General features: G+C 45.8%; 1 protein-coding gene across 1 annotated transcript; it reads left to right on the plus strand.

The window, feature by feature from the left end:
* Positions 1-1,360: 1,360 nt before the first annotated feature.
* Positions 1,361-22,036, plus strand: LOC108923912 (alpha-1,6-mannosylglycoprotein 6-beta-N-acetylglucosaminyltransferase B-like). The gene is made up of 17 exons (XM_018734950.1): positions 1,361-1,386; positions 5,350-5,465; positions 10,608-10,737; positions 11,153-11,280; positions 12,447-12,511; positions 12,835-13,008; positions 13,243-13,410; positions 13,745-13,914; positions 13,989-14,120; positions 14,609-14,742; positions 17,309-17,433; positions 18,580-18,735; positions 19,036-19,182; positions 19,326-19,442; positions 19,977-20,051; positions 20,254-20,414; positions 21,680-22,036. The coding sequence occupies exons 1-17, from the start codon at positions 1,361-1,363 to the stop codon at positions 21,876-21,878; spliced, it is 2,223 nt and encodes a 740-aa protein (XP_018590466.1). The 3' UTR covers positions 21,879-22,036.
* The last annotated feature ends 3,129 nt before the right edge of the window (positions 22,037-25,165 follow it).

Consider the following 25,165-nt stretch of genomic DNA (forward strand, 5'->3'; position numbering starts at 1 on the left):
AAAAAACAAAAACGAAATCGGTAGGAGGTTATGAGGATTCATCTATCCTGCGTTTTATGCACCTACTCGAGCGATGAACATCGGTGCATCAAGAGGAAGGTAACAAACTAGGTTTACTTACGGATCACATGTCCTCAGCCATGTCTCTTTACCTTAACGTAATGCACAAATTGTATTTTTACTGAGATGTGCGTCGCTTTGGACAAAAGCGTCTGCTAAATGAATAAACGTAAATGTAAATGATGTTTATTTTAGTCTGTTCTCTCTCTATCTAGACACTCACCGGCAGAAGCATAGGGCCGAAAATGTCAGTGGTGTTTATACTCTCCAGTCCCATTCCTTACACGTCCCAGGTTAAAACGCCAGCCCAGCTTCGGGTTTTGTTTCAAGATCCGCGTCAATGTCAACCGCACGGATTTAATTAAAAAGACGCTAATATTAATGGCGAGTGGAGATGTAATTTTTGACTGTAAAAAGTGATCTAGGGCAAATAATAGTAGACCCAATAGGCCCGGATAACTCCCATTAAATTCCTTAAGCCATTTCACGATCTCTGCTGTAAGCGTCTCCAAAGGCCTCAAGCAGAATGGCCAACGATATATTTTCGTGGACAAAAGAGGGACACAGTGCAGCTGGACTGAAAGCCGCCCTGTCACCTTAGAGGAGAGGGTTCATTGTGCGCGTGGGGACCTCTGAGCCGCTGCAGTATTGTGTTCTCTAGAGGGGAGTCGGGTTTCCCTGGCAACGGCAGGATGCCTACCCAAAAGCTTAAAGCAGGAGAATGAGGGGGCAGAAGAGGGACCGAAAGAGAGCGGGGATAAGTGAGAGGAAGAAGTCTTTTGCGGCACACGGCCTCCCCTTCGCGTCGGGGGGACTTTCGCCGGTTCGACGCGGAGACGATGAGGCTGCACTTTGAATCGGTGAGGGTGCGCCACTGCCCGACACTTCTTTCTTCGCCGTACCGCGGGAACGAGGGATCGGGGGCGACTCCGCTTTTGGAGCTCAGCTCATTCGTTGAGCTCATTCTGGGAGAAGCCCGTGCGGGAGACGCTGCTCGGACTCGCGCGAATTCCAATGGTCAAGGCCGGCCCGAGGGCGCAACAGTGCAGGCGGCGGTTATGAATAAAAAGTGCTGGCTACCTATATAGTGCTCAGAAATGAATTCGTCCCATCAGAGGTAATAATGTTTGGCGAGAGGAGCCATGCAGGTGGATAGTTAAGTAGGGAAACGGGAATAGGCGGCAGGGAGAATGAGACGTGTTTTTGGCCCGTGGCACTGAGGTATCGCTTTTTAGATCGCAATTGTTATCTGTGCTTGCTTTTCAGTGAAGCTCATGTTACTACAGTGGTAACCGGGACAATGCGCATCGCACTGCGGCCCAGGAGGTAAGATGTCACAGTACTCCATCGCGGCACGTGTCCACACAGTTCCGCTTCCAGTAAAAAAAAAGTTAGGTACATTTACACCGTTTAACAGTTCATTCAGAGGCCTTCGCTCTGGACCAACAGCGTACCTCCGCAATTGAGACATGTCACTCACGCGACCTCGTTGGAGGAATAGGCTGCGGGATGATATTTACTTTTACATTTTTTTCATTTAGCTGACGCGTTTCTCCAAAGCCACTTACAATGTTAAGGTTAGAATTATTTACCCATTTATAGAGCAGGGTAATTTTTACTGTAGCAATTTAGGGTAAGTACCTTGTTCAAGGGTACTACAGCTGGGGGCGGGGATCAAAATGCAGCAGCTCTAACTACTACTCTACCAGCTGTCCTGCTTCTATGCTCCTGTTTTTAGTTCAGCTTGTTTCAGCATTTTTTGTGCCTTTTCTGTGCAGCTCGTTGGCACAGTGAGTAGTGCTGCTGTCTCAGAGCACTGGGTGGTGTGAGAGGATGTGGGTTAAATCGCTGCTCAGTCTGTATGGAGTTTGCATGTTCTCCCTGTATCTGTAAGGGTTTCCTCTGGGTGCTCTGGTTTCCTCCCACACTCCAAAGACATGCTATCCAGGTTCACCCATAATGTGTGAGTGAACGACAGAAAGAGAGAGAGTGTGTGTGTTCCACTGATGTATGGATGAGTGACCCAGTGTAAGTAGTGTATCTAGCAGTAGAAGTTTTTGGGTGCTCTGGTTTCCTCCCACACTCCAAAGACATGCTGTTCAGGTTCACCCATAGTGTGTGTGAGTGACAGAAAGAGTGTGTTCCACTGATGTATGGATGAGTGACCCAGTGTAAGTAGTGTATCTAGCAGTAGAAGTCTTTGGGTGCTCTGGTTTCCTCCCACACTCCAAAGACATGCTGTTCAGGTTCCCCCAGAGTGTGTGAGTGACAGAGTGTGTTCCACTGATGTATGGATGAGTGACCTAGTGTAAGTACTGTATCTAGCAGTGTAAATCACTGTGGTGAATAAGGTGTGTGGGCTGATAACACTACACAGAGTTCATTGGAAGTTGTTTTAGAGAAAAGGATCTGATAAATAAATGTGAATAAACAATACTGGTAAGTAGGCAACAGGGAAGTGTTAAAAAGAAATAATGGAAAATGTGATTTGGCATATTAGTTGTGATAAATGTATTTGTCCAACACAAAAAGTAATATTTTATATAGTGACACTAAATCTTAGAAAGGATAAGGCTGAAACGCACTTTTCTCTCCATTTGCTAGTTATGAACAGTCTGTAATGGTGCTCAATCCTATAAACCACCGGTTGCCCCCGGGTGCCATTGTTATGTTCCTCATTAGCTGTTTTATTTCTTGCCAGGCTGATGCTTTCATCCAAAGCAAATCACACTTTTTCCCTTTTATGCAGCTGTTTGTTTTAATGGAATGACTCAGGGTTGGTGCTTTTCCCAAGGGAACTAAAAGAAGGCCTCTCCTGGGATGTGAACCAGCAACCTTCAGGACACAGGTCCATTTAAACAATCACTCTTCCAGCTGCTGGCCGGAGATCACGTGTGGCCTGCTGAGATGCACATATTTCAGGATATTCCGAGAACAATAGAGAAGCACTGCAGCGGGAAGTGTGTTTGCCTTGGCTCGGGGGGTTCCGAACTGGATCGATCCCACGTCTGAGGCCTGGCTCAGGGAGCTGAACCCAGGCCTCGTCTTTCTGCTCTAATAAAACGCAGTTAGACTGAACCACACGGACACGCCGCGTACATTTTTGGTCACCCATCCCTTTGACAAATGTTCGCTTGACGCGTTGTGCTTTTCTTGAATCTCAGATATGGAACAATTTAGTCCGCCGCTCTCGTTATTACAGGGTCCGGGTTTCTCCGCTCGGACAAACTCTGGGCTCAGAAACAAAGGCACAGATGCGGAACCTCCGCTGGAACGTACAACCCGTGTGGCGTCTAGTTGTGCCGTGTCCGTGCGAGTTCCAACGTGGTGTCAGAGTACAGAGCAAACACACAAAAGCTGATGCAACCCCTGGTTGACCATTTATTGGCACATCATTTTTGAGACGCCAGGATTTTTCACGACAGCACATAACCAAGTTAAGCTGTTTATATCGTCATGGTAACATGCATATAACACAACGTAACAAAATTTGTCGAATTTCTTTGCTGTATTGATTTTTGCATTGGTTATGATTAGTAAAAGTTTACTGATTACAAAAATGTCCCTAGTTCTTCTAGATTGTTTTAGTCACAGTATTTTGCAGCTATTGGAAGATTCTAGAGGGCACCAGAACATTCTAGAAAGCATCAGTTCCTAAAAGGTACTGCAATATTTGGTGCTTGGAACCCGGGGCCGAAATTAACCGAAATTTGCTAGTTAAAGGAATGTGGAATATCTTTCTAAACACTGACATATAGTAGGAAATAACACCAAAAGTATGTTTAATCTGCAAAACTGAATGGAAAATGCAAAAAAATCGAAAAATGTAGTTAATAGTAAAATTTTGGTTATATTGTGTGAGGTAACCATGGGAAAAAGCAGACAACACTCACTTTGGAATAAGAATCAAGTTCAGGGCTGAGAATTCAACCCCCTGGTATATAGGAAACAAAAGTTAAGACAGAAGAGCACACACAAGCATCATCCGAAACCGCTTGTCCCATACGGGGTCGCAGGGAGCCGAAGTCTAACCCGGCAACACAGGGCACAAGGCTAAAGGGGGAGGGGACACACCCAGGACGGGACGCCAGTACATCGCAAGGCACCTCAAGCAGGACTTGAACCCCAGACCCACTCAAAAGCAAGACCTAGTCCAACCCACTATGCCACCATGCCCCCCCGCTTGGTGAAATAGTCATATTTTTTGCAACGGGATGGATGCGTTCCGGCAGGATGTCTTCGTCAGCATCCCTGCACATTGTGCAAGCAATGACAATTTTGGAGTAATTCAATACAATTACAATTACAAATACAATTCTGAGAGAAGAAAACAGGAAATGAGGTCATCGTTAACGACGCCAAAGGGTAATCGCGAAATGCCGAGATGAGATGGTGCACAATGTTAGAAATACCACTTTTAAACAGAGTATGTCAACAGGAGAATAGAAACATTCAATAGGACAACTGAAAGATACGCACCTCAGGTATTTTTGTATGTGGGACAGCTGGAAGCATAGTGGCTAAAGCTTCTGTCTTTGGAACAAAGGTTATGTGTTTGAATCCCACCTCCAGCTGTAGTACACTTGAACAAGGTCCTTACCCTAAATTGGCAGGGTGGCTTTTGGTGGCACAGCGGGTAGCGCTGCTGTCTCACAGCGCCTGGTGGTGCGAGAGGACGTGGGTTCGATCCCTGCTCAGTCTGTGTGGAGTTTGCATGTTCTCCCTGTGTCTGCTTGGCTGCTCTCCAGGTGCTCTGGTTTCCTCCCACACTCCGAAGACATGCTATCCAGGTTCACCCATAATGTGTGAGTGACAGAGAGAGAGTGTGTGTTCCACTGATGTATGGATGAGTGACCCAGTGTAAGTAGTGTATCTAGCAGTAGAAGTCTTTGGGTGCTCTGGTTTCCTCCCACACTCCAAAGACATGCTGTTCAGGTTCACCCATAGTGTGTGTGAGTGACAGAAAGAGTGTGTTCCACTGATGTATGGATGAGTGACCTAGTGTAAGTAGTGTATCTAGCAGTGTAAGTTACCACGGTGAATAAGGTGTGTGGGCTGATAACACTACACAGAGTTCATCGGAAGTCACTTTGGACAAAAGCGTCTGCTAAATAAATAAATGTAAAGCTCTATAAATAGGTAAATAGTTGTAGGCAGATTGACATTATAAGGTGCTTTGGAGAAAAGCGTCAGCTAAACTTACATTTTATATAAATCAATATGTGGTCGCTGAGATGCGGATTACGTTAAGAGTGTAACACTGTCTCTGTCTCACTTTTGCTCCCTCAGTTGCTGCCTGCTGCTATGCCTGTTGCTGTCAGTGCTCACCCTCATGCTTCAGAACCTGTGGATCCCCCCAGATATGGCCTCAGACAAGCCCCCGGGACTAGAACCCGCAGGTCAGCGTGAGGTCTGCTCCCACAGGGGTGCAAATAGCACACTGCGTGGTGCTTGTTTAAACAGCCAGCAGGTGGCATTACGGTTTAGGAACGAAAAGTTTAACGATTTGGATCCATAGAGGACCCCTGCTGTTGTACTTTCATAGCTTCTGAATCTGGATTGTTTTAATAAGACACAACCCTTTCCTCACATAATAGGTTTAATTCGGTCCATGAAATTACTGTGCTGGGTAGACACCCATTGTGAGGAGATCAGATTGCTATTATTTTTTGATAATGGGAAAAAACATGATCAGTTCCTGGATAAAAAACGTCACCTAAAATTAATTAAAATGAGAGAAAAGATTTTAATACATAACAACCCACACACACTGACTGAAACTGCTTGTCCCGAGCATGGTCACGGTGAGCCGGAGCCTAACCCCGGCAACACAGGGCGCAAGGCTGGAGGGGGAGGGGACGCACCCAGGACGGGATGCCAGTCTGCTGCAAGGCACCCCAAGCGGGACTCGAACCCCAGACCCACCGGAGAGCAGGGACAGGCCAAGCCCGCAGCGCCCCTGCGCCCCCGCGCCCCCGGATCCCGCACCCCCCTACATGACAACCATCAACATATTCCATATATTATATATTTTTCACAAAAATGATTAATTCTAGGCTATTCTTTAATGTGACATTTTCATTCATTCAGTTCATTATTAATAACTGCTTGTTCTAACGCAAGGTCATGGAGGTCCAGAGTCTATCCTGGATGCATAGTATGAGAGACATTGAACATGCAGTACATAATGTTTATATATATATAGACCTTTGGAACAAAGGTTACATGTTTGAATCCCACCACACTTGAACAAGGTATATACATGTATATCTTGTTATAGTGTGCTGCAGCTGGAGGTAAGTATATACATATATATATATCCAAACCCACGGCGCTGGTTGGGGTGAAGAAGGACGCAGAAGCAGCATTCATCACGAACGTTTTATTCAAACACCGACACACAGGAAAATAACGCCCTTGGTTTGAGGACCCTGTTTCCTCCAGGACCTGTACGTCTAGCCAGCCTTCCCAGCCTGCCTAGCGTCCCCAGGCTCTCTTCCCTTTCTCCCCCCTTGGCAGACGCAAACAGCCCCTTATATTCCCCGTACGTCACCGAACGCCAACCAATTACATTAAACACATTTCCCGCTAAAACACTGTAATGCAGGTCATTACAAAATATACATACTGGGGGCAGTGGTGGCATGGCAGCGTGGCAGGTTTGACCAGTCCCTGCCCTCTGGCAGGTCTGGGGTTCGAGTCCCGCTTGGGGTGCCTTGCGGGGACTGGCATCCCGTCCTGGGTGCGTCCCCTCCCCCTCCAGCCTTGTGCCCTGTGTTGCTGGCTTAAGCTCTGGTTCACCGCAACCCCGTTCGGGACAAGTGGTTTCAGACAGTGTGTGTGTGTATAAATGCAGTACTTTCAACCTTTTCAGCACCGACAATTTGGCTCCCGTATGTTCACAATATCCAGACAAAAAGATCACTGCCTATGTCTTTTATTCTGCACATTACATGAACAATATGCTATAGAAAGTGCTGAGTAGCATTACTAACAAATGTTTGGCATACAATTTTCATTTTGTGGCTCAACTAAGGCTTGATTTATGCTAGAAAACTGTTCCCAGGGTCATTCAGACGTCAATACACTAGATTTTTCCAGAAAATAGCCAGATTGACACCAGCAAGGGACAGGAAGTGTGTGTCTCTGTCTCAAATATCCGATACAACTGACAGAAGAAATCCCCGTTGCGTAAGTAAAAAAAAGGCAGCATATCTGGTAAAAATGTTGCTGTACTGGACCAAAATGCAGTTTATTGAAAAAGGTATTTCTTTTCATAAGCCATTGCGGTATTCTTAACTGTACAAGACCCCATTATACAATAGAGGAGTGTGTGTACCTGACATAAATTAAATGTAGAACTGTAAGTTATGTATGTTTTGGATGAAAATTTAAAAAAAAAAAAAAAAATCAGTTTTCAAAAGCAGTTCAATTAAGCAGCCCTCTAATTAGAATTACATTTCTGCAATAATAGAATTTTTTTTTTTCCCTCCTTTGACTTTCACCTAGGAGTTTTTTTGTTCCTTTCCTTCGTGGCCAGAAGGCATATTTACAGCTTTAATAACCGCATGGATAATGTATTATTCTAGTGTATAGTCAACTGTCTTATTTGTTTATTTGTCCTTTCCCTTTGTTCAGCTCTGTGAAAATAAATTGCATTGAATAGAATTGAATGAAATAACTGAAAGAATTATTTGCAACGGAAGCCAACATACGCTGACTCCTCGGAGTCTTGGCATTCAGGTGGCCCACGAATAGACAAGAGCTCCAGCAGGTAGAGTCTGAAGACCCCCTTTGTTGGACAGAACTGATTTTTCTCAAAAGATGTTTGATGAGGGAACTCATTCGCGGCCGTCGGCTTGCATTCCTGAGCCGGCGGTGAAAATTTCACGGTTTTCCCCGTTAGGCGCGCTGAGGATTTCGGATGGTTCAGCTTCACGTCGCATTTCATCTCGCGTCTGCAAAAGAGGAAAAAAAAAAAAAGCTCGTCGTGCTCGCAAGGTGAAAGGTGCAGCGGCAGGCCTCGGAAGACGCATTGGATGAAGCGCGCGGCGCGCTCCTATTTATTGCGCGGATATTACGTGCTCGGGTTCGGGGGGCCTTGGAAAGTCACGGCTCTCGCGGATCGTTTGGCTTCCGGTGCTGAATTAACTAATTACTTACCTCATTTAGTCAAAATGAACGTGTCTCCTGGGGCAACTTTCCGAAGGCCGTGAAAACACTGCAACGCTCTCAAGTCCCAAAGACTATTAGCAGGCTTGGAGATGCGGAATATGAGGTCTGTACAGGTTGGGCAGGATGGGTAATGACTAGTGTGTGTGTGTGCGTGTGTGTGCGTGTGCGCGCTAAAGGGGTCTCGAACTGACGTATAGCCCGGGGGCACGGCTCGGTATCTACGGCTGACTGATTGACTTGCTGCTTCCCAGCCAAATCTCCCACCAGAGCTCCCGGGGTGGGGCGGCGGGGGTGCAAATTCCCTCTTAATTTCCTTACTGTCCCCAGGCTTGACGTAAAGCTGCCCTTTCCTCGCGGTGTGTTTTCCTTTCCTCGCTGGCACTTTCCCCCGAGGCCCTGGGCAGAGGGCCTCGCTGCAGTAGCCGCTCCAGCTGGAAAAACAGAGGCCGTAAGCGATGAGATCACCGCGGGGCTGCTGCGTGTGTTTCTGGGCACGGGCTTAGCGCGGGGGATCCCTGACGGAGATACACAGAGGGGTCTCGGCCCATCCGCCCCAGCGGTCCCTCAAAGTCTCGCTTGTCAAGCTCTTGAGCACAAATACGCTTTTACGACTAGGCGCCGCGCGCTTTCTTGACTCACGAGAAGGTTCCGCTACAGCACACGTATGTCTGCACGCTGGGCTGCTACTGGAAAAGACAGGGTACGAGACAGATTTACAGTGACATTACGAGCACTGGGACCAGCCACCTACAGTACTCTAGATTTACATTTATTTAGCAGACACTTCTCTCCAAAGTAACTTCCAACGAACTCTATGTAGCGTTACCAGCCCACACACCTTATTCACCGCGGTGACTTACACTGCTAGATACACTCCTTACACTGGGTCACTCATCCATACATCAGTGGAACACACTCTCTCTGTGTCACTCACGCACTATGGGGGAACCTGAACAGCATGTCTTTGGACTGTGGGAGGAAACCAGAGCACCCGGAGGAATCCCATGCAGACACAGGGAGAACATGCATACTCCACACAGACTGAGCTGTGATCAAACCCATGTCCTCTTGCACTATCCAGACGCCGGGAAACAGCAGGGCTACTTGCTCTGCCACCGTGCCGCCCTATAGTCTTTACTGGAGGAACTAGACCATGCCACCTTCTTTTCATGGCAGGAGAAATGGAGCACTTCCTTCGCCGTCAGTGGGAACGTCACCGACCGCCTTTGTGTCAAACATCAGCGATTCGGATTTGCCAAAGACCCATATCCTCACTTGCTGGAAAGAGAGGATCCTAGAACTTGATCCATAGGAAAAATGTCAAAACAGATCAGTGGTTAACAACATGAAATTTATAGGTACAGTTATGTTGTGGACTCCTGTACAAGCTGTAGAACGGCTATAATATATCTTTCATTATCGCTAAGGAATGATTTATGCATCGCAAGGAATTATTGTAGTAATGTTTTTTAAATATGTGAATTCACATAACAGTTGTGTACATTAGCATCAGTGTGACATGGTAATGAACCGGGGGCAGGGCATGATGTCATCTTTTTAACTTTAAGGGGAAATGACCCAGTGAAGGCATTTATGTAATAATAATAATGTCTTTTGATATGCAGGACTTGTAACACTGTAGGGTGATGTTAAAAGGCTGTGACTGATGCCTCAGCTCCTGCTCCCTCACTGAGAAAAAATGTTTCATAAAATGAAGGCTGAATTCCATTCACTCTCTGTCAATAACTGCTTATCTTAATAAAGAGTCATGGTGGTCCAGAGTCTGTCCTGGGAGCATAGGGCACTAGGCAAGGCAGGGTACACCCTGGATGGGACACCAAGCCGTCACTGGGTGGCCACACACACATTCATTCACTGCAGGGAATTTTGGGTTACCGATGTATTTGAATCACAACTCTGGATTGTGGGAGGAAACCAGAGCAACTGGAGGACATCCACAAAAACGCGGCGAGACCTTAAGACTCTGGACAGAATGGATCGCGTTACCCAGCCGATTTTCAATTAAATTAATCTTACTTTTAAACTGGAACATCAGTTTTTTTAAAAAAAAAAATAAATAAATAAATCAAGGCTTTTCTTTTTAGAAAACAGTTTATTTAATTAAAAAAACAAACATTTTTACTGAACACAGCAGTTACTTATATTACTTGTACATATCAGATATGCTGAGTTATAGAATGGCATCAGTGTCCTGACAGCTTTTTCCGAGATGTGACATTTTAGGAGACACGGGCATTGTAGTCCCCCCCGCTGCTGTCCTCATCCTGATGAGTGTGGCACACTGCTGATCCATGTGTCACATGGCAGGGTGTGAGGTCATCTGTCTTCCTCCTTTACCGTGTGTCCCGCAGAAGGCCCTCGGAACAGCGTGCGCAGGCTGGTCTTGCGCCTGGATGCCCTCAGCTCCCAGATCCAACACATGAACCAGGAGAGGGGGAGCTCAGCTCCATCGAAGGAGGACCTCACGCTCTTCTTGCAGCGGTACTGTCTCCACAGTGTCTTCCTAGTGCTCCAAATGTGTGTGTCTGCACGGTCAGATCACTTTACAGTAACCAGTTTGAGCCATCGTAACTTATACAGCTTATGACTATTTTCTCATTTGCATGGGTTGTACATTTTCTTGAACCGGTATTAGACACCCAGTTCGAAGGTGCAACTATAGGGCTCCTTCCATGCATTGGATTTGAGACATTCGGGTAACATGTCAAAGGGTCTGGTTAAATTCCCATTTGTAGCTTTCAGATTTGAAAATGAAGGTTGTCTTATTTACGAAGTAAGAAATAGTGGTAGTATCTGTTGTGCTGTGTGAAGACAGGGAAAATGTGAATATTTACATCGATACCCTCGAGCGAGTTACTCGTTTCTGCGTCAGGATCGCGGCTGCTTCTTCGCTCAGTTTCAGTAACAACCACGAGAACCTGGTGCGCTCTTTGGAGAGGGAGCTGCTGCACATGTCTCGGAAGCTGGATCGGCTCCTCCAGAAGGCCCCTGCGTCGCCGCCCTACGACCCTGCTTCACAAAGAGGTACACAATAAACCTGCTTGGTGGGACACCAACGTTCTCTTCTTGGGTTTCTTTTGGGGGTAACTGGTAATTGTTACCAGTTGGGTAAGTACCTTACTCAAGGGAACTCCAGTAGGAGGATGGAGTTGAACCCATGACCTTTGGAGTCAAAGGCAGCAGTTCTCCTGCTTCTCTTTGAAGAACGTAGCCTTACCAAGAGTTGGTATAGCAGGTAAAAGTGGTCGCAAGGTGGTGACCGCCTTTGGAGGTTTGGGAAGACTGAGACAGACTGAATCTGATGCACTTTCCATCCAAGCATCAATTGTTATGAGGGAACTGGACATCCTAAGGTATGCCTCAAAGATCTACCTTAAACCTTTGCTCTCAAACGTGTGATGAACCAAATCTCAGATTATAAAAAATTTATTATTTTTGCAAATACTTCCCGCGTAATGTCATAATGTATTCCAGGGCCTGATCCCAGTGATAATGGAAGGAATGGGCAGTCGAAGAGGAGTCACTGCTCTGCACTTGGAGGAGGGGGGTGAGGAGAGGAGGGTTAATGAGGCCTGGCAACATGGCTGTTAGAACGGCGGGGAGGACCGAGCTCCTCTGCCAGGAGTGCCGTCTCCGTAACAACCCCTCAGTGGGGTCCTGGCTCAGACAAATTTAGGGTCCCCCAGGGTGGGGGGCAAAGAATGTTCACATCTTCAAACAGGTTGATTCATAGAGGCCACACAGCCGCCCCACACCTCGCTGCCATTACCTCAGAGCCGTAAAACGGCGCTGGGCCGGCGAGAGCTCGGCCTGCTCCCCTCCACCCAATCGGAGTTTTATTTTCCCTTTGCGCGATGCCACTTCTCAGATGTGCCGCATCGCAAGTTTTCGAGATGTGTTCTGGTGTTTTTCCCCATATTTAAAATGTTTTTGTAAAAATGTAAGATCTGTTGGACTTGGCAAGCCGGCAGCGGGTAGCGGGTACCGTAACGACGGGGCAGAAACTGCTAAGGCTGTTTAAGGGATTATTTCAGGTGACTCCCGTGGGTAAGTGATAATTACGGTTTTGGGAACGTGCCAACTCAAATATGGATCCAGCCCGTTCTACACGCTGGCGCACGACGGCGCACGTGCGTACGTGACCATCGGTTCCCGATGTTCCCCCTAACCACTTGGCATGCTTTGCTCAGGTATACCTCAGGTGTGTCAAGTGCCGGACAATCCCGCTTTTCCTCTGTGTGCTGGGAAGGTGGAGGTGAGTCCCACCTTCGCTCTATTAATGCGTCTATGGAAAGGCCTGATGGTAGCGGTGTTCAGGTCTTCAAATATTGGTCAAGTTTGGGAAAAAAATGATTTTTTTCTGCTACGTATCTTGGCTTAGGCAAAAAAAAAAAAAAATTGGTATGATCAATTATTTTGGGGATAAATTAATACCGAAACTAGTTGAGGTTTTTTGGATAGACCCAGTGGCCTATTTGGAAATGTAAGTAGGGTGAGCTTTGTGTGTGTGTGTGTGTGAGAGAAAGAGAGAGAGCGAGAACACGGAAACGCGCCCCAACATCTTCCTTCCGGTCACAGTTCCTGCGCACCAGCTGGCACGCCGATCCTTGCTACGCCTTCTACGGCGTTGACGGCTCCACCTGCTCCATACTGGCTTACCTGAGTGAAAGAGAGGATTTCTGTCCCCCGCTTCCTGACAGCAGCCCCATCGCCCGCTCCTGGAACGGGCGGCCGACGCGTCACGAAGATCAGGCGAACAAAAGGAACGGAACTCAAGTGAGCTCTATATCCCTTGAGCGTATAAAGTGTTCTGATGGTTTTCTCAGAATCATATACATTTCATCAATTCATAAACAGCGTTGCAGCTCGGGTGCAATATAATAATGTGTAATCCTCTACACGTCATTTTTTATGGAGCATAATTCAATGGAATTTTTTTCACCGTTTCAGCCAATATGTTCTGCTTAGTTGATGATTTTCGGACAGGCCGTTATACAGAACGACTTAGGTCCGCTGTATGAGCTGATGAGAGATGACAGCAGTCCTGCAGTGCAATTCATGAAGTCCAGGATCGAAAGGCTCGCCTCCAGGTGGACGATAGCGGGGGAGAGAATGAGGCAGAAGGTCGCACTGAGAACTCCCAGTCAGCTGAGGGTAAGCACTTCCATATTTTACATTTTACATCCCTCTAACCGCTGAAACACCATGGTACACTGGACACCACTGGACGCAGTCAAAATAATCACTATGATTTGTATTTTTTTATTCTAAAAGACTTGCATAACTTGGTGTATATCCATTTTGCACATTTTACCTTCGTATCTGTGAAATCTTCATTGAAATTTAGATTTACGTGGCTTCTAGAAATGTACATCTGCATGATCCCAACGAGCAATGGAACAGTTGGCCTTTCGGTTGTAATTTCGGGGCCTCGGTCCACCGGGGTACGTGCAGATTTTCGGGTGTTCCCTAATCTTCTCGTGTACAGGTGTTGCTCTACCCAGGGGTTCTGGCAGGAGCTGGAGGGCAGCGGTTAGCCAGGATGGTGGAGAAGGGTGGTCCCCTTGGGGAGCTGGTCCAGTGGGCAGACATTAGTGCCTCCTTCTTCATCCTGGGTCACAAGCTGACCTTCACCATCTCTCAGGATCACCTGCACAGGTAACAAGTCCCAGGGTCAGCGGGTTTGCACTGTGATCACCTCTCGTGTCTAATTGCTGTTTGTGGTTATGCAGTCTGATACGGGCGGCGCCGGGCAGAGGGAGTTGTCCCATACAGGGCCCCATTCCCTTCGACCTCATCTACACCGATTATCATGGCTTAGCCCATCTGCGAGGAGCCATGGGGTTGTCCTTCCAGCACTATCAGTAAGAGCACTCGTTCTTGTGATGTCAACTGCCAAGCCGTTGGTTGGTTGCCGGTAATTTACTGGAAACAGTAAACCTGTAGCAGAATCATGATAATGCGGCACGTTTATCCAGGGCTGATTACAGCAAGATCCATTCAGAGAGTTAGATGTTTAAGTAATCCAATTGAGGGCATGTGCCATGCTCAAAGGTACTACAGATGGGCCTCCCACTGCACCTCCAACATCAAATTTATAATGGTAAGCTACCTACAATTATTTACCTATTTATACAGCTGGAAGAATTTTACTAGAGTAATTTTTGGTAAGTACCTTACTCAAGCATACTACAGCAGTAGGTGAGATTTGACCCAGTAACCTTGAAACCCAGAGGCAGTAGCTCAAACTGCTACGTTATCAGCCTTATTGCGTTACCCCGCTTAAACATCCGAGACAAAAACATCAGCTAAATAAAAGTAATTATTTCTCTGTGCTTTTCGGCATCTCAAGGTGCCGCTTCCGAATCCTGGACTCATTCGGTACGGAACCTGCCTTTAACGTTGGGGAATACGCACGCAAGCGGGGATACACCACCATGTGGGGCAGCTGGGGTTTGCAGCCTCTGCAGTACATGACCATGTTCCGTAAGTGTGCGCGTGCATGTTAACTTTTTTGCCCATTTTTCCCATTTTCATCAGCCGCTAATTGTATGGAGGGTTGCAGAGGTCTGGAGCCTGTCCTGGAAGCAGGGCTAGGTCTATCACAGGGCAATCACACACACTCACTCACACACTTTCATGTGCGTGTTCACGTTTCTCATAATTAGACTAAAGTCAATAAGAATACAGACGGTCCTCGACTTACGATTTTTTCGACTTTGCGAGGGTGAGCTGGCGATAGACATTCAGTACAAACCGTACTTCGAATTTTGATTTTTTTCCCGGGCAAGCGATATGTGGAGCGATACTCTCTCGCAATGCTGGGCAGCTGGGCAGTGCCAGCGATCCACATCTCCCAGTTTGCCACGCGGTCACTGGCGTATACAACCGATACTCTACAGTGTTTTGTGTTGGCAGCGTTTTTTTAGACACCCCCCATATCTACGTGGGTTTTGTGCATCCATCATGTCTACGAAACGTCCATTCGTATCTCCTGCTACTGGTGGGAGGAAGAAGAAGAGGACTGTTACTCTTGAGGAGAAACTCAAGATAATTGCCCAGCACGAAGGCGGAAAGCCCGTAATGGTCATCGCACCTATACTAGGCTATGATGTTTAGTAGGTTATGTGTATTAAATACATTTTCGACTTACGATATTTTTCACGTGCGATGGTTTTATCAGAACGTAACCCCGTCGTAAGTCGGGCGTACCCTACTTTTGCAATGCATTTCTTCACGTGGAGTTGAGAACGCTGACTCAAGCTGAGTTATGCAGGTCCTTGGATATTGTACCGCGGTTCTTACCGCATTGATCTTTCTACTGAAACTGAAAAAACTGAAGCATTTTTGCGAGGATAATGCCTTATAGGTAGATTCATTTTGTAGGTACAAACGTGACCATGGGTCTGCTGAAGTTCAGAGCTTTAGAAATACCTGTGTAGCCCTTCTCCAGACTGCTAGCCTTCAACAACGTCTTAATTTTGGGGCCAAATACATGTTCACACCTGATTGCACATTTACTTACCTTTGTACACCAAAGAATGATACAGTGCCATTTTCAGCTCTGGTGCTACCTTCATACATCAGCATCTTCGCAGCCCCTTGTGATCTTCACGGCATCATTGTGTCCCTGATGCTCGCAGGTCTCCAGCTCACCCCACACGTATCAGTGTTGGTTTTTGTCAGTGCCGTAAGACAACCAAGCCGGGTGTGATTGGCAAACGACAACAACAGAATTGTGCGGCTCTCCTCTAAAGGGACCGTGCGTGGAATTTAAACAGCCCTTGAGGATTTCACCTGCTGGGGTGGGTTTGTGTCATTAGGGTGTAGTGTCAGAAAGAGCTTGCAGATGCATGGTATTTCTTCTTCTTCTTTTTTTTTTTTTTTTTGTGGAATCCAAGTCTAAACCAAGGGGATTATTGTCTCTCAAAGCGCTCGCCTCAAACGTGAGCTGAAATAGCTGAAACGCCTTGAGAGAAAAGAAATTTATTATGTAGGTTAAGTAAACGTGAACTGGCCCTGGCACATTTAAGAAACGAGGACAAGCTGGATTACTTGCCAGCCTTTCAGTCAGTGGGGAGGATTCTGTTTATTTGTGCTGCTCCATAAAGGAAGATTGATGGTGGCCTGCAGCGATGGCAGTTCGGAGAGTAGATTACAACGAAGGAAGTGCCGCTAATATAACTTTGAAGAGAACGAGGGCCTGCTGGATATCTGAAAGCTGGGCAAAGCAGCTACTCTACGTCTCCTTCTTCATCATAACACATCGGTAGGGCCCTTGTGATCTTGGCCTTGCTTTATCTTCATCTGTTCAACAAGCTAGTGTTCTTTAAAAGTGTGTTTGAAGGAGAAATTGATAAATGGTCTGGTTGAGCACGACGGTGGAAAAAGCACCGCCCATTTAAACACTCAGGTCGAGAGATGCTTTCTGTTCACCTCACCCCACCTTTCCCCATGCCCTTTCTTTTCTGAAACATATACCCGTCTCTTGCGCCTTGCTGTCGCTGCAGCATTTGGTTTAATGTTGGGACGAGGGACGGTTTAATGTTGGGACGAGGGACGAAGAGGCCAACATTTGGGTACAATTTGAACCCAAGTGAGAGAACGGCAAGACCGGGAAAACGTCTCATTTGTTGAAGCTTCTTGGAAGAGCTCTGACAGTTTGAATGACTTTTGCTGTGTTTTTTCAAGTTCCCGACACTTCTGTTGCGCAGAAATGATACCCAGCTTTCACGTCAAAACATGACCCTAAAATGCAAATTGGAATATAGAAGTTTGTTAGGAATTCCTGTTGCATTATAAATCAGTTCACGATATTTGAGTTTGCGCTGAATGATGGTATTTGGCTGGCTTTGAATTTAATATGTTAGCATATTAGTTTGAGCAAACTGTGTAAAACATCGGGCTGCATATTTTATATACTGTAAAAAGATATGTTTTAAAAGATTTTTTTTAAAATGAATTGTAAGCCCAAGCGAGGGCTGAGCGTGCTCAGTTTATCAGAGCATTTTGTCTGATAAATAAGGTTTGTTTCTGCTACTTCTTCCTCCAGCTCATACTCCTGACAACTCCTTCATGGGCTTTGTGAGCGAGGAGGTGGGGGATGGAGAGGCGAGCCGTTCTCAAAGGAAGGAAAACATTGCAGTCGTCTACGGGAAACAGGCCTACATGTGGCAAGTAATGACACTCAGCTTGGGAGAAACATTGAATAATGTTCTGTGAAATTGTCACTATTTAGGTTATTTGCTGGATCAGCTCCAGTAATTGTTAGCAATCTGACACAACGATGCCTGCATTGGACAAATGGTTGTTAATAATTAATAGATGGACTAATATAACACATACAGCTGATGCAAGTAAATATATGGCAACTTAGGATTGTGAAAATGATTATCATTATTATTGTTAAAATTTATTTGATTTATTCATTTTAAAGAACATTAAAAATCAAATTAGAAATTTTGAATGACGAGAGACATGCAGGGCACAATAGCAAAACTAAAAAAAATTATAATGAGAAACATGTTAAAAATGCTACAATAAGATATCAACAAAAAAACTAAATTCTATAAAAAAAAAATAATAGCAAACCAATTTATGAGAGAGAGAAAAAAGCAACAAATGTTATTTCAAGGCAATTCTAAACATGTAAGTCTTGAGCCCGGATTTAAAAGGTGCTTAGAGTAGCAGAATCTCTCACATTTTTGGGAACGGAATTCCACAGTTTATGGGCATGACAGGAGTGACGGGGAGCTGGAATCGCAGGTAACACAATAAGGTATTTGCTATTTTTTATTACTCTGGCATGAAATTACAATCATGCAATCAATAATTTAGAAACCCCGTGATCAAAAAAATAGGCAAATTAGAACCCCTGCCATGTTTTTACACACACATAGAGTATACTTTACAATCACAAATTCATCTGAAATCCGTGACTTTGAGCTCTGGGAGTAACCCTATTGTATCACTCCTTTAGAACAGTAAATCCTAACACTAAAAAACGACTTCTTTATCTTGATGGTGCTGCAATTCAGCTTTGTGGACTGTGAATTTTATGGTAAAATAATAACTTTTACATGTTGATTTTAACTAAGTTATCCTATTAACTCAAATGACCAAACTTTTCATTTCTGCATCATTAATTTTTCTCTACTTCATTCTCTGCAATAGTTTGCCCCACTGAGTACAACGCAAAGAGAGGACTCATGATATCACTACCCTCTTCAGAAGCTCCATGAAGGATTATAATATAGGCACTAATGACCCTGCTCGGTTGGCGTGACCAGGCTTTTCTCCCCTTGGGTCCCTTCCCCTGCACAGGGCAAGGAACGGTATCTCGAGATTATTAGCCGGGAGCTGGAGATTCATGGAACTGTGTACCAGCGGGATGGACAGCCCTCTCCGCTGCCCAGTTTCGTCACCAACCACGGCTTGTTGGCCCAAGACCAACTCCAGCGGCTGCTGAGGAGAGCCAAGGTAAGGCTCTTCGGCCGTGTTTGAGAAGTTCATGACTGCGACTGGAAACAATGGCTAGAATTGCTTTATAAGAGATATAAGGAATAGAGTTGACTTCATTAAAGTTGAATAAATATGCAACTTCAGATGCATAATTTTAGATTTGGCTGTGCAAATTTTAAAAGTGTCTGAAAATACACTTCAAATGGATGTGGAGAACATATCTGCAGTTGGTAGCAGCTAAACTTCAGATGATTTTTTTGCTCCAGGTGTAGTGCTAGCTACCTTTCTCCAGGTTTAACTCTAGTTGCCTTTCTCCAGCTCTTTGTTGGCCTGGGGTTTCCATATGAGGGTCCCGCACCCCTGGAGGCCATCGCGTTGGGATGTGTGTTCCTCCAGCCTCGCTTCCACCCTCCCCATTCCTCAGTAAACAATGACTTTTACAAGGGGAAGCCCACGATGCGGGAGGTACGTGTCCTGTGGAGGGTAGACCTTAACTTCACTGTGACTCATGGGCACCGTTTTTCTGGGGATACCGACCTCTCAAGCATCTGTTGTTAGACTGTCCTCATCAGTTCCAAACATGGGCTAATGATTGGGCTATGTCCTAGGTCCACTCCCAGCATCCCTACACCGAGGACTTCATTGGAAAGCCCTATGTGTGGACTGTGGACATGGACAACACGACTGAGGTTCAAGAAGCAGTCAGAGCTATTCTGAGCCTGAAGGTATTGAATGTCTGCTGTCTAAAGGACATCTGTAGGGCAAATATATCTATTGTGTATTAAAAATATTTGAAAATTCTCACATCATGGGAGCACGGTGTATTATGTGAATTTTACATGCCACGTGACAGTTTTTGCTTATTCTTACACTTATGTTTATTAATTTTGCGGACTCTTTTCTCCAAAGCAGCGTACATCTTGTAGAAAATCCAATGTGTGCATTACATTAATGTACATAATTACTTACATAATGTACATTACATTAGCAGAAAGAGACACGGACGTGCGATTCTTAAGTGCAGTTTCTTTCTTTCCACCATATGAACCAATGTTCATCACACGGATAGCTGCATAAAACCTTATCCGAATATCCACAATTCCTGATCACCTTCCTAGTAATATATTTTTTTCCGCATATATAAAACATTTATGTTACATCACAGGAGTAGCCGTGTAACGGTTTGTCCGGGCATCGTCTTATCCGGGCAATACACTTATTTAATATTGCTTGTTCAGGTTCTTGCTTTGGTTTTCCAGGTGGATCCTTTCATCCCTCATGAGTTTACCTGTGAAGGGATGCTGGAGAGAGTCTATGCGTACATCGCTCATCAGGTGACCTCTTTGTTTCTGTCCGTCTTTCACCGTGAAACCACTCGTCCTCGAAGGTGCACCGTTTGCACTTCTTTGTTCAAAGCCTTGGGCTGACGGCGCTGTTTGTAAGATGCTGAAAGAAAAGGCGCTACGAACAGCCTGTGTTCTTGAAAGGGATAGGAGGCCCTTGTGGAACCCGTGTTCCCGCTGTGTTCCCGTCTAGGATTTCTGCAGTTTGTCCGTCCCCAGCTGGCCTTCGGAGGACAACCTGGCCATGCGGCTGGGTCCCCTAGGACAGTCGTGTGTTGCTGTGTGCCGGCACACTGCTCTCAGGTGTGAACCAGCTTTGTTCCATCACCTCAACCATCCCACTGCCTTCCAGAAGTAAGTAGTGAATTAAAAAGTAGAAACAGACCTTATAGTGACATATGGGAGAACAATAGGAATATCAGTAACACAGGCTAATGACTGGGCTATGTCCTAGGTCCAATCCCAGCATCCCTACAGTAACAGTAAAGTAACAAGGAGTGTTTTTATCGATTTAGATAATGTACGTCTTTAATGCCTGGGATTATATTGAGGAAAAAAGTGCCCTTCTACTTTACATTTACATTTATTCGTTTATCAGACACTTTCGTCCAAAGCGACGTACATCTCATGGAAAATACAGCGTGTGCGTTACGTACGTTAATTCACATAGTTAATTAATTAATTACATGATGTACATTACATTAGCAGAAAGAGAGAGATAGATGCAGAAAAACATTCGGAAAAAACATACATGTGGTTGTGGGCTGTGAACAATTTACGTTCGAACACGTTCAACATTTGTTCAAACTTCAGCTCAAGCAGGATCATAATTCTGCATCATCGACCGTTCTTCATCCCCTTACGTAGGTCAAGAGTTACGTATGTCAGATTGCCCCTCCTTCCCCACCGTTCGACATCATCACGCGCTCCTTTATACGCGCAGCATCCTTCACCATCGCGTTCACGGTCGATACGACTAAACCCGGTTTCCCTGCTACAGACCATAATCTTTGTCCATCTTCAAACTTTCTAATTATTTTCAATTTCATCTCCAAATCGATGCAGTTCGCCTGCGAGACGCTTCTCGTTTTCCTTCAAGGGAAAAAAGGCACTACTCTAACGAAAGGAGATACGTTCATGGCTGAAAACACGCCAGAACTGGGAAGATGCAGCTTCCTGCCTTGTCTGGCTATATCGACTTGCACTTAATGTATTTCAGATGTTTTGCGTAAAATAAAACCGCTATCCGTGTGCCGGGAATTTTTTACGTAAATCCGGATTTACGTAAATCGAATTTACGTAAGTAGAGGGGTGTCTGTACACTTGAAACACACTTGCTGGCTTTCATTGCGGTTTATTACTCCGTTCATGTGCCCTTTGAAGGAGTATTTTAAAAGTATAGGTGCAGATTATTGTACTGAGATGGTCCGACATTATGCTGGATGAAGCGCTAAAGTGAAGTTGCACAAATAGGACAATAAGTGGATTTGATCATCACTTCTGTTTGCCATGTCTGGTGTGAAAGCTGTAAGCAGCCTGCATCTTTTCAGCCAGCTCATGAGAGCATGGTAAAAAAGTCTGATGATGATGATGATGATGATGATGTCTATCGTTTTCAGACTGGGACTGACGTGTGCCAGCACAGAGCAGGAGGTGGACCATCTGTTCCCAGCCTACAGCCCCTGGGGCCGCCGCTGCTCCCTGCAGCAGGACAGCTTGCTGTACAGTTGTGCAGGTGGCCACCCCTCGTACCGCAGGCTCTGTCCCTGCAGGGCCTTCCAGCCTGGACAGGTGGCGCTATGCCCTGGCTGCCTATAGAAGGGCAGAGACATATAGAAGGTACTGGAAGAAAGCGTGACTCTGGAAACTCAGGACAGTGATGCAAGATGTTTTGAGCGAAGGAGCATCTTACTTTCGGCGGGAAGAGAATTCTGGAAGAGTTGGATACCTCGCCGCTGCACCATGATTACACTTAACGAGGGGACTTTTTGCAATTATTTTTTTCGGTTCGAGTTCAATGTATCATCAGTCTGGGTTTAGCAGTGAGTGCAGGCCCATAAAAAAAAAAAAAGAAATAAAATAAAAAATCCACTATGAATTGCAGGAAAGCCCATTAGCAGTGGTGAATTGCTGGGTTGTCCGGAGCTTTCCGAAAGCGTGCAATAAGATATCGATTAAAACAGATAAGGGGTGATCCTGCTGAACTCTACAGGCGGATACTTTCCCCGGATGCGCGACTCTTCAGGAGCGCGGTGAAACAGAGCAGCAATGAATGCGGTCAAGGTCGGCGCTGCTGGAACTGATCTTTTCACAGACATTTTCAGCTCTTCGGAGTCTCAATGATAAGGGACAATAATGCAATTTCTCAATTACATATATATTTACAGGTGGTCCCCGACTTCTGATGGTTCGACTTACGATTTTTTTTCGAGTTTACAGTGGTGAGCTGGCGATAGACATTCAGTAGAAACTGTACTTCGAATTTTGAATTTTGGTTTTTCCCGGGCAAGCCGTATGCGGTGCAATACTCTCTCACGATGCTGGGCAGCAGCAGGGATTCGCTTCTCCCAGTCTGTCACACAGAGGTGTGTATTAGGTATATTAGATGCATTTTCGACTTACGATATTTTCGACTTACGATGGCTTTCACGGAACGTAACCCCATTGTAAGTAGGGAACCACCTGTGTGTGTGTGTATATATGAAAGAAATATCGAAAATATAACACAGTAAAAGATATTGTATAATATAGTGAAAAATAATTGAATAAATACTAAAGAGAAAATCATAATGATATCATAAAAAAATAAGTGCAGTCCATCAGGGCAGCGAACGCAGAAATGCAGCATCCGCTTCTCTTCATCGTTGCATATTTCCCTTGAAAGGATAGCGGAAAAAGGGGCAGAAGGATATTAATGAATTACATGAATGAGATTCTCTTGCAGCTGTTGGGGTTGAGGGACAGAAGTTAAGGCAAAGTTAGCGTGACGCATCTTGCCAGCTGAAGATTCCTCACCCCGGCCGTCTCACACAAGGCCAAGACACCAGATGGAGGGCAGCCCACGACTAGAACTAGACCCAAGACCCAAGAACTTACACGACAGAGCCTAAATGGGACGGAGACATCAGACGCGTCCAGGCGTTCGGTCCTGCCGGGGCCGGATGCGCCGAACAGCGGCGGTCCTGAGGGCGAATGTAGACCAATCCCTATAACTGCTGTGAGTTCCCAAAACTTCAGCCCCTTTCCATGACTGACACACTTAAATGTGTTTGGGAAATTAGCAAAGTTAAAGTTGCAACCAAATGTACATTCAGTGCCTCCGGGGATGTATTCATTGAGTCAAATAATTAGGCTAATTAAACCACTGAGAGCAGACATGGAAACCATAATACACAAAATGAAATATTTAATTTTCTTTACAAGGCACCGTTACCCTGGGTGACAGACCGATGGAAAACGTCGAGTTCACAGCGCACACAACTGTGGTCGCTGGCTGTGTTTCGAAACCCATGACCGTGGGAATGCGGACCTCGGTTTATATGTTCGGGTTCCCAGCTTGTCTCCGTGACGGGACTCATCCTTAAATGACGCGGCATCACAGCGAGTAGCGCTGCTGTCTCACAGGATCCCCGCTCAGTGTGTGTGGAGTTTGCATGTTCTCCCTGTGTCTGTGTGGGTTTCCCCTGGGTGCTCTGGTTTCCTCCCACACTCAAAAGACATGCTATTCAGGTTCTCCCATAGTGTGTGTGTGACAGAGAGAGTGTGTGTGTTCCACTGATGTATGGATGAGTGACTCAGTGTAAGTAGTGTATCTAGCAGTGTAAGTCACCGCGGTGAATAAGGTGTGTGGGCTGATAACACTACACAGAGTTTATTGGAAGTTGCTTTGGAGAAAAGCATCTGATAAATGTAAACCATTTGCCCGTTTGCTGGGGACACGTCACTGCCGTCGTTCCTCCGCGTGGTCTGTCAAACAGCGAAAAGTCCGCGCACCGGAACAAGACGCAGGCCTCGTGGGAATCAAAGGGACCGAGCTGCCACCCTCGAGGGATGTAAACACAGGGCCGCAAAGGAAAACTCCAATAATAATGTGAATCTGCTGCGGTTCGTCTCCGTTAAGTGCGATCGCGCAATCCGGCGGAGCGCGGAGACGCCCTTCGCCACATGTCGGCGAAAGCGCTTACCGCGCTGCTGAGGTATTTCAGCGTGAGGAATATCGCGTCGACTGCAAAATCGAAGCGGACAGCAAACGTCAAGCTTTCACTGCGCTTTCGTAAATGCCTCGCATTTTTTCAGACGATGAATTCACATGTGGCGGTTTCGCCGCAGCGCTGGGGAGGGAGCCAGGCCTCGGCAGCGCGGGTTCGAAACCGGGCGACCGTTTAAACCCGCAAATGTCAAACAACATGCCATCTTGGAGGAGAGACCTCTGTGTACTTGTGCACATCTGGGACAGGCCAAACTGTTATTACGCTGTGATTAAAGGTTGAGGATGGAAAAAATCGCTGGTAATGAATAAAAGAAACAAGAAACACAAACTGTCCCGTTTACCCAGATGGCTTGGAATGTTCATGGTCCAATAAAGGCCAACTGTTTATCTAAGCGGTTTTTAATATGCACCGTTTTTTTTTTTTTTTTTTTTACAGCCCTGAGGGGTGGGATGGGGGACTGGCGGTCTTTGGACAAAAATTATTCCCCAGACCCAACCTCTAATCTTTACACATGCAGACTTTCTTGAGTTTGTGTGAGTCAGGTGAATAATATTAGCTTGGTTTTATCCCCGTGTTCTCAAGTTGCTTAAAGTATAGAGTTTGTTAGCTCCAGTAAAGTCTTTATAAATGAAGTTTCTGTGGGGGGTTGACTTGGGGGCACCTTTGACTCGTATTGTAGGTCCAGTCCGTGTTCTATGTCGGGATGGGGCAATGGAAAAAAATCCGCGCAATATATCCAGCGATGAAATGTTTTCGGGATTTTCGGCAAAGGTTTAAAGAAAATAATCGCAAAGTTTTTGAAGAACGGCCCCCCGGATCACGTTATAAAACCAGCAAAGGTTTCGTTCTTGGCTTTATGTTCAGCTTGAAACTTTTTCTCAGAAACAGAATCAG

The sequence above is a fragment of the Scleropages formosus genome, chromosome 20, assembly GCF_900964775.1.
Source record: "Scleropages formosus chromosome 20, fSclFor1.1, whole genome shotgun sequence".
NCBI classification, from domain to species: domain Eukaryota; kingdom Metazoa; phylum Chordata; class Actinopteri; order Osteoglossiformes; family Osteoglossidae; genus Scleropages; species Scleropages formosus.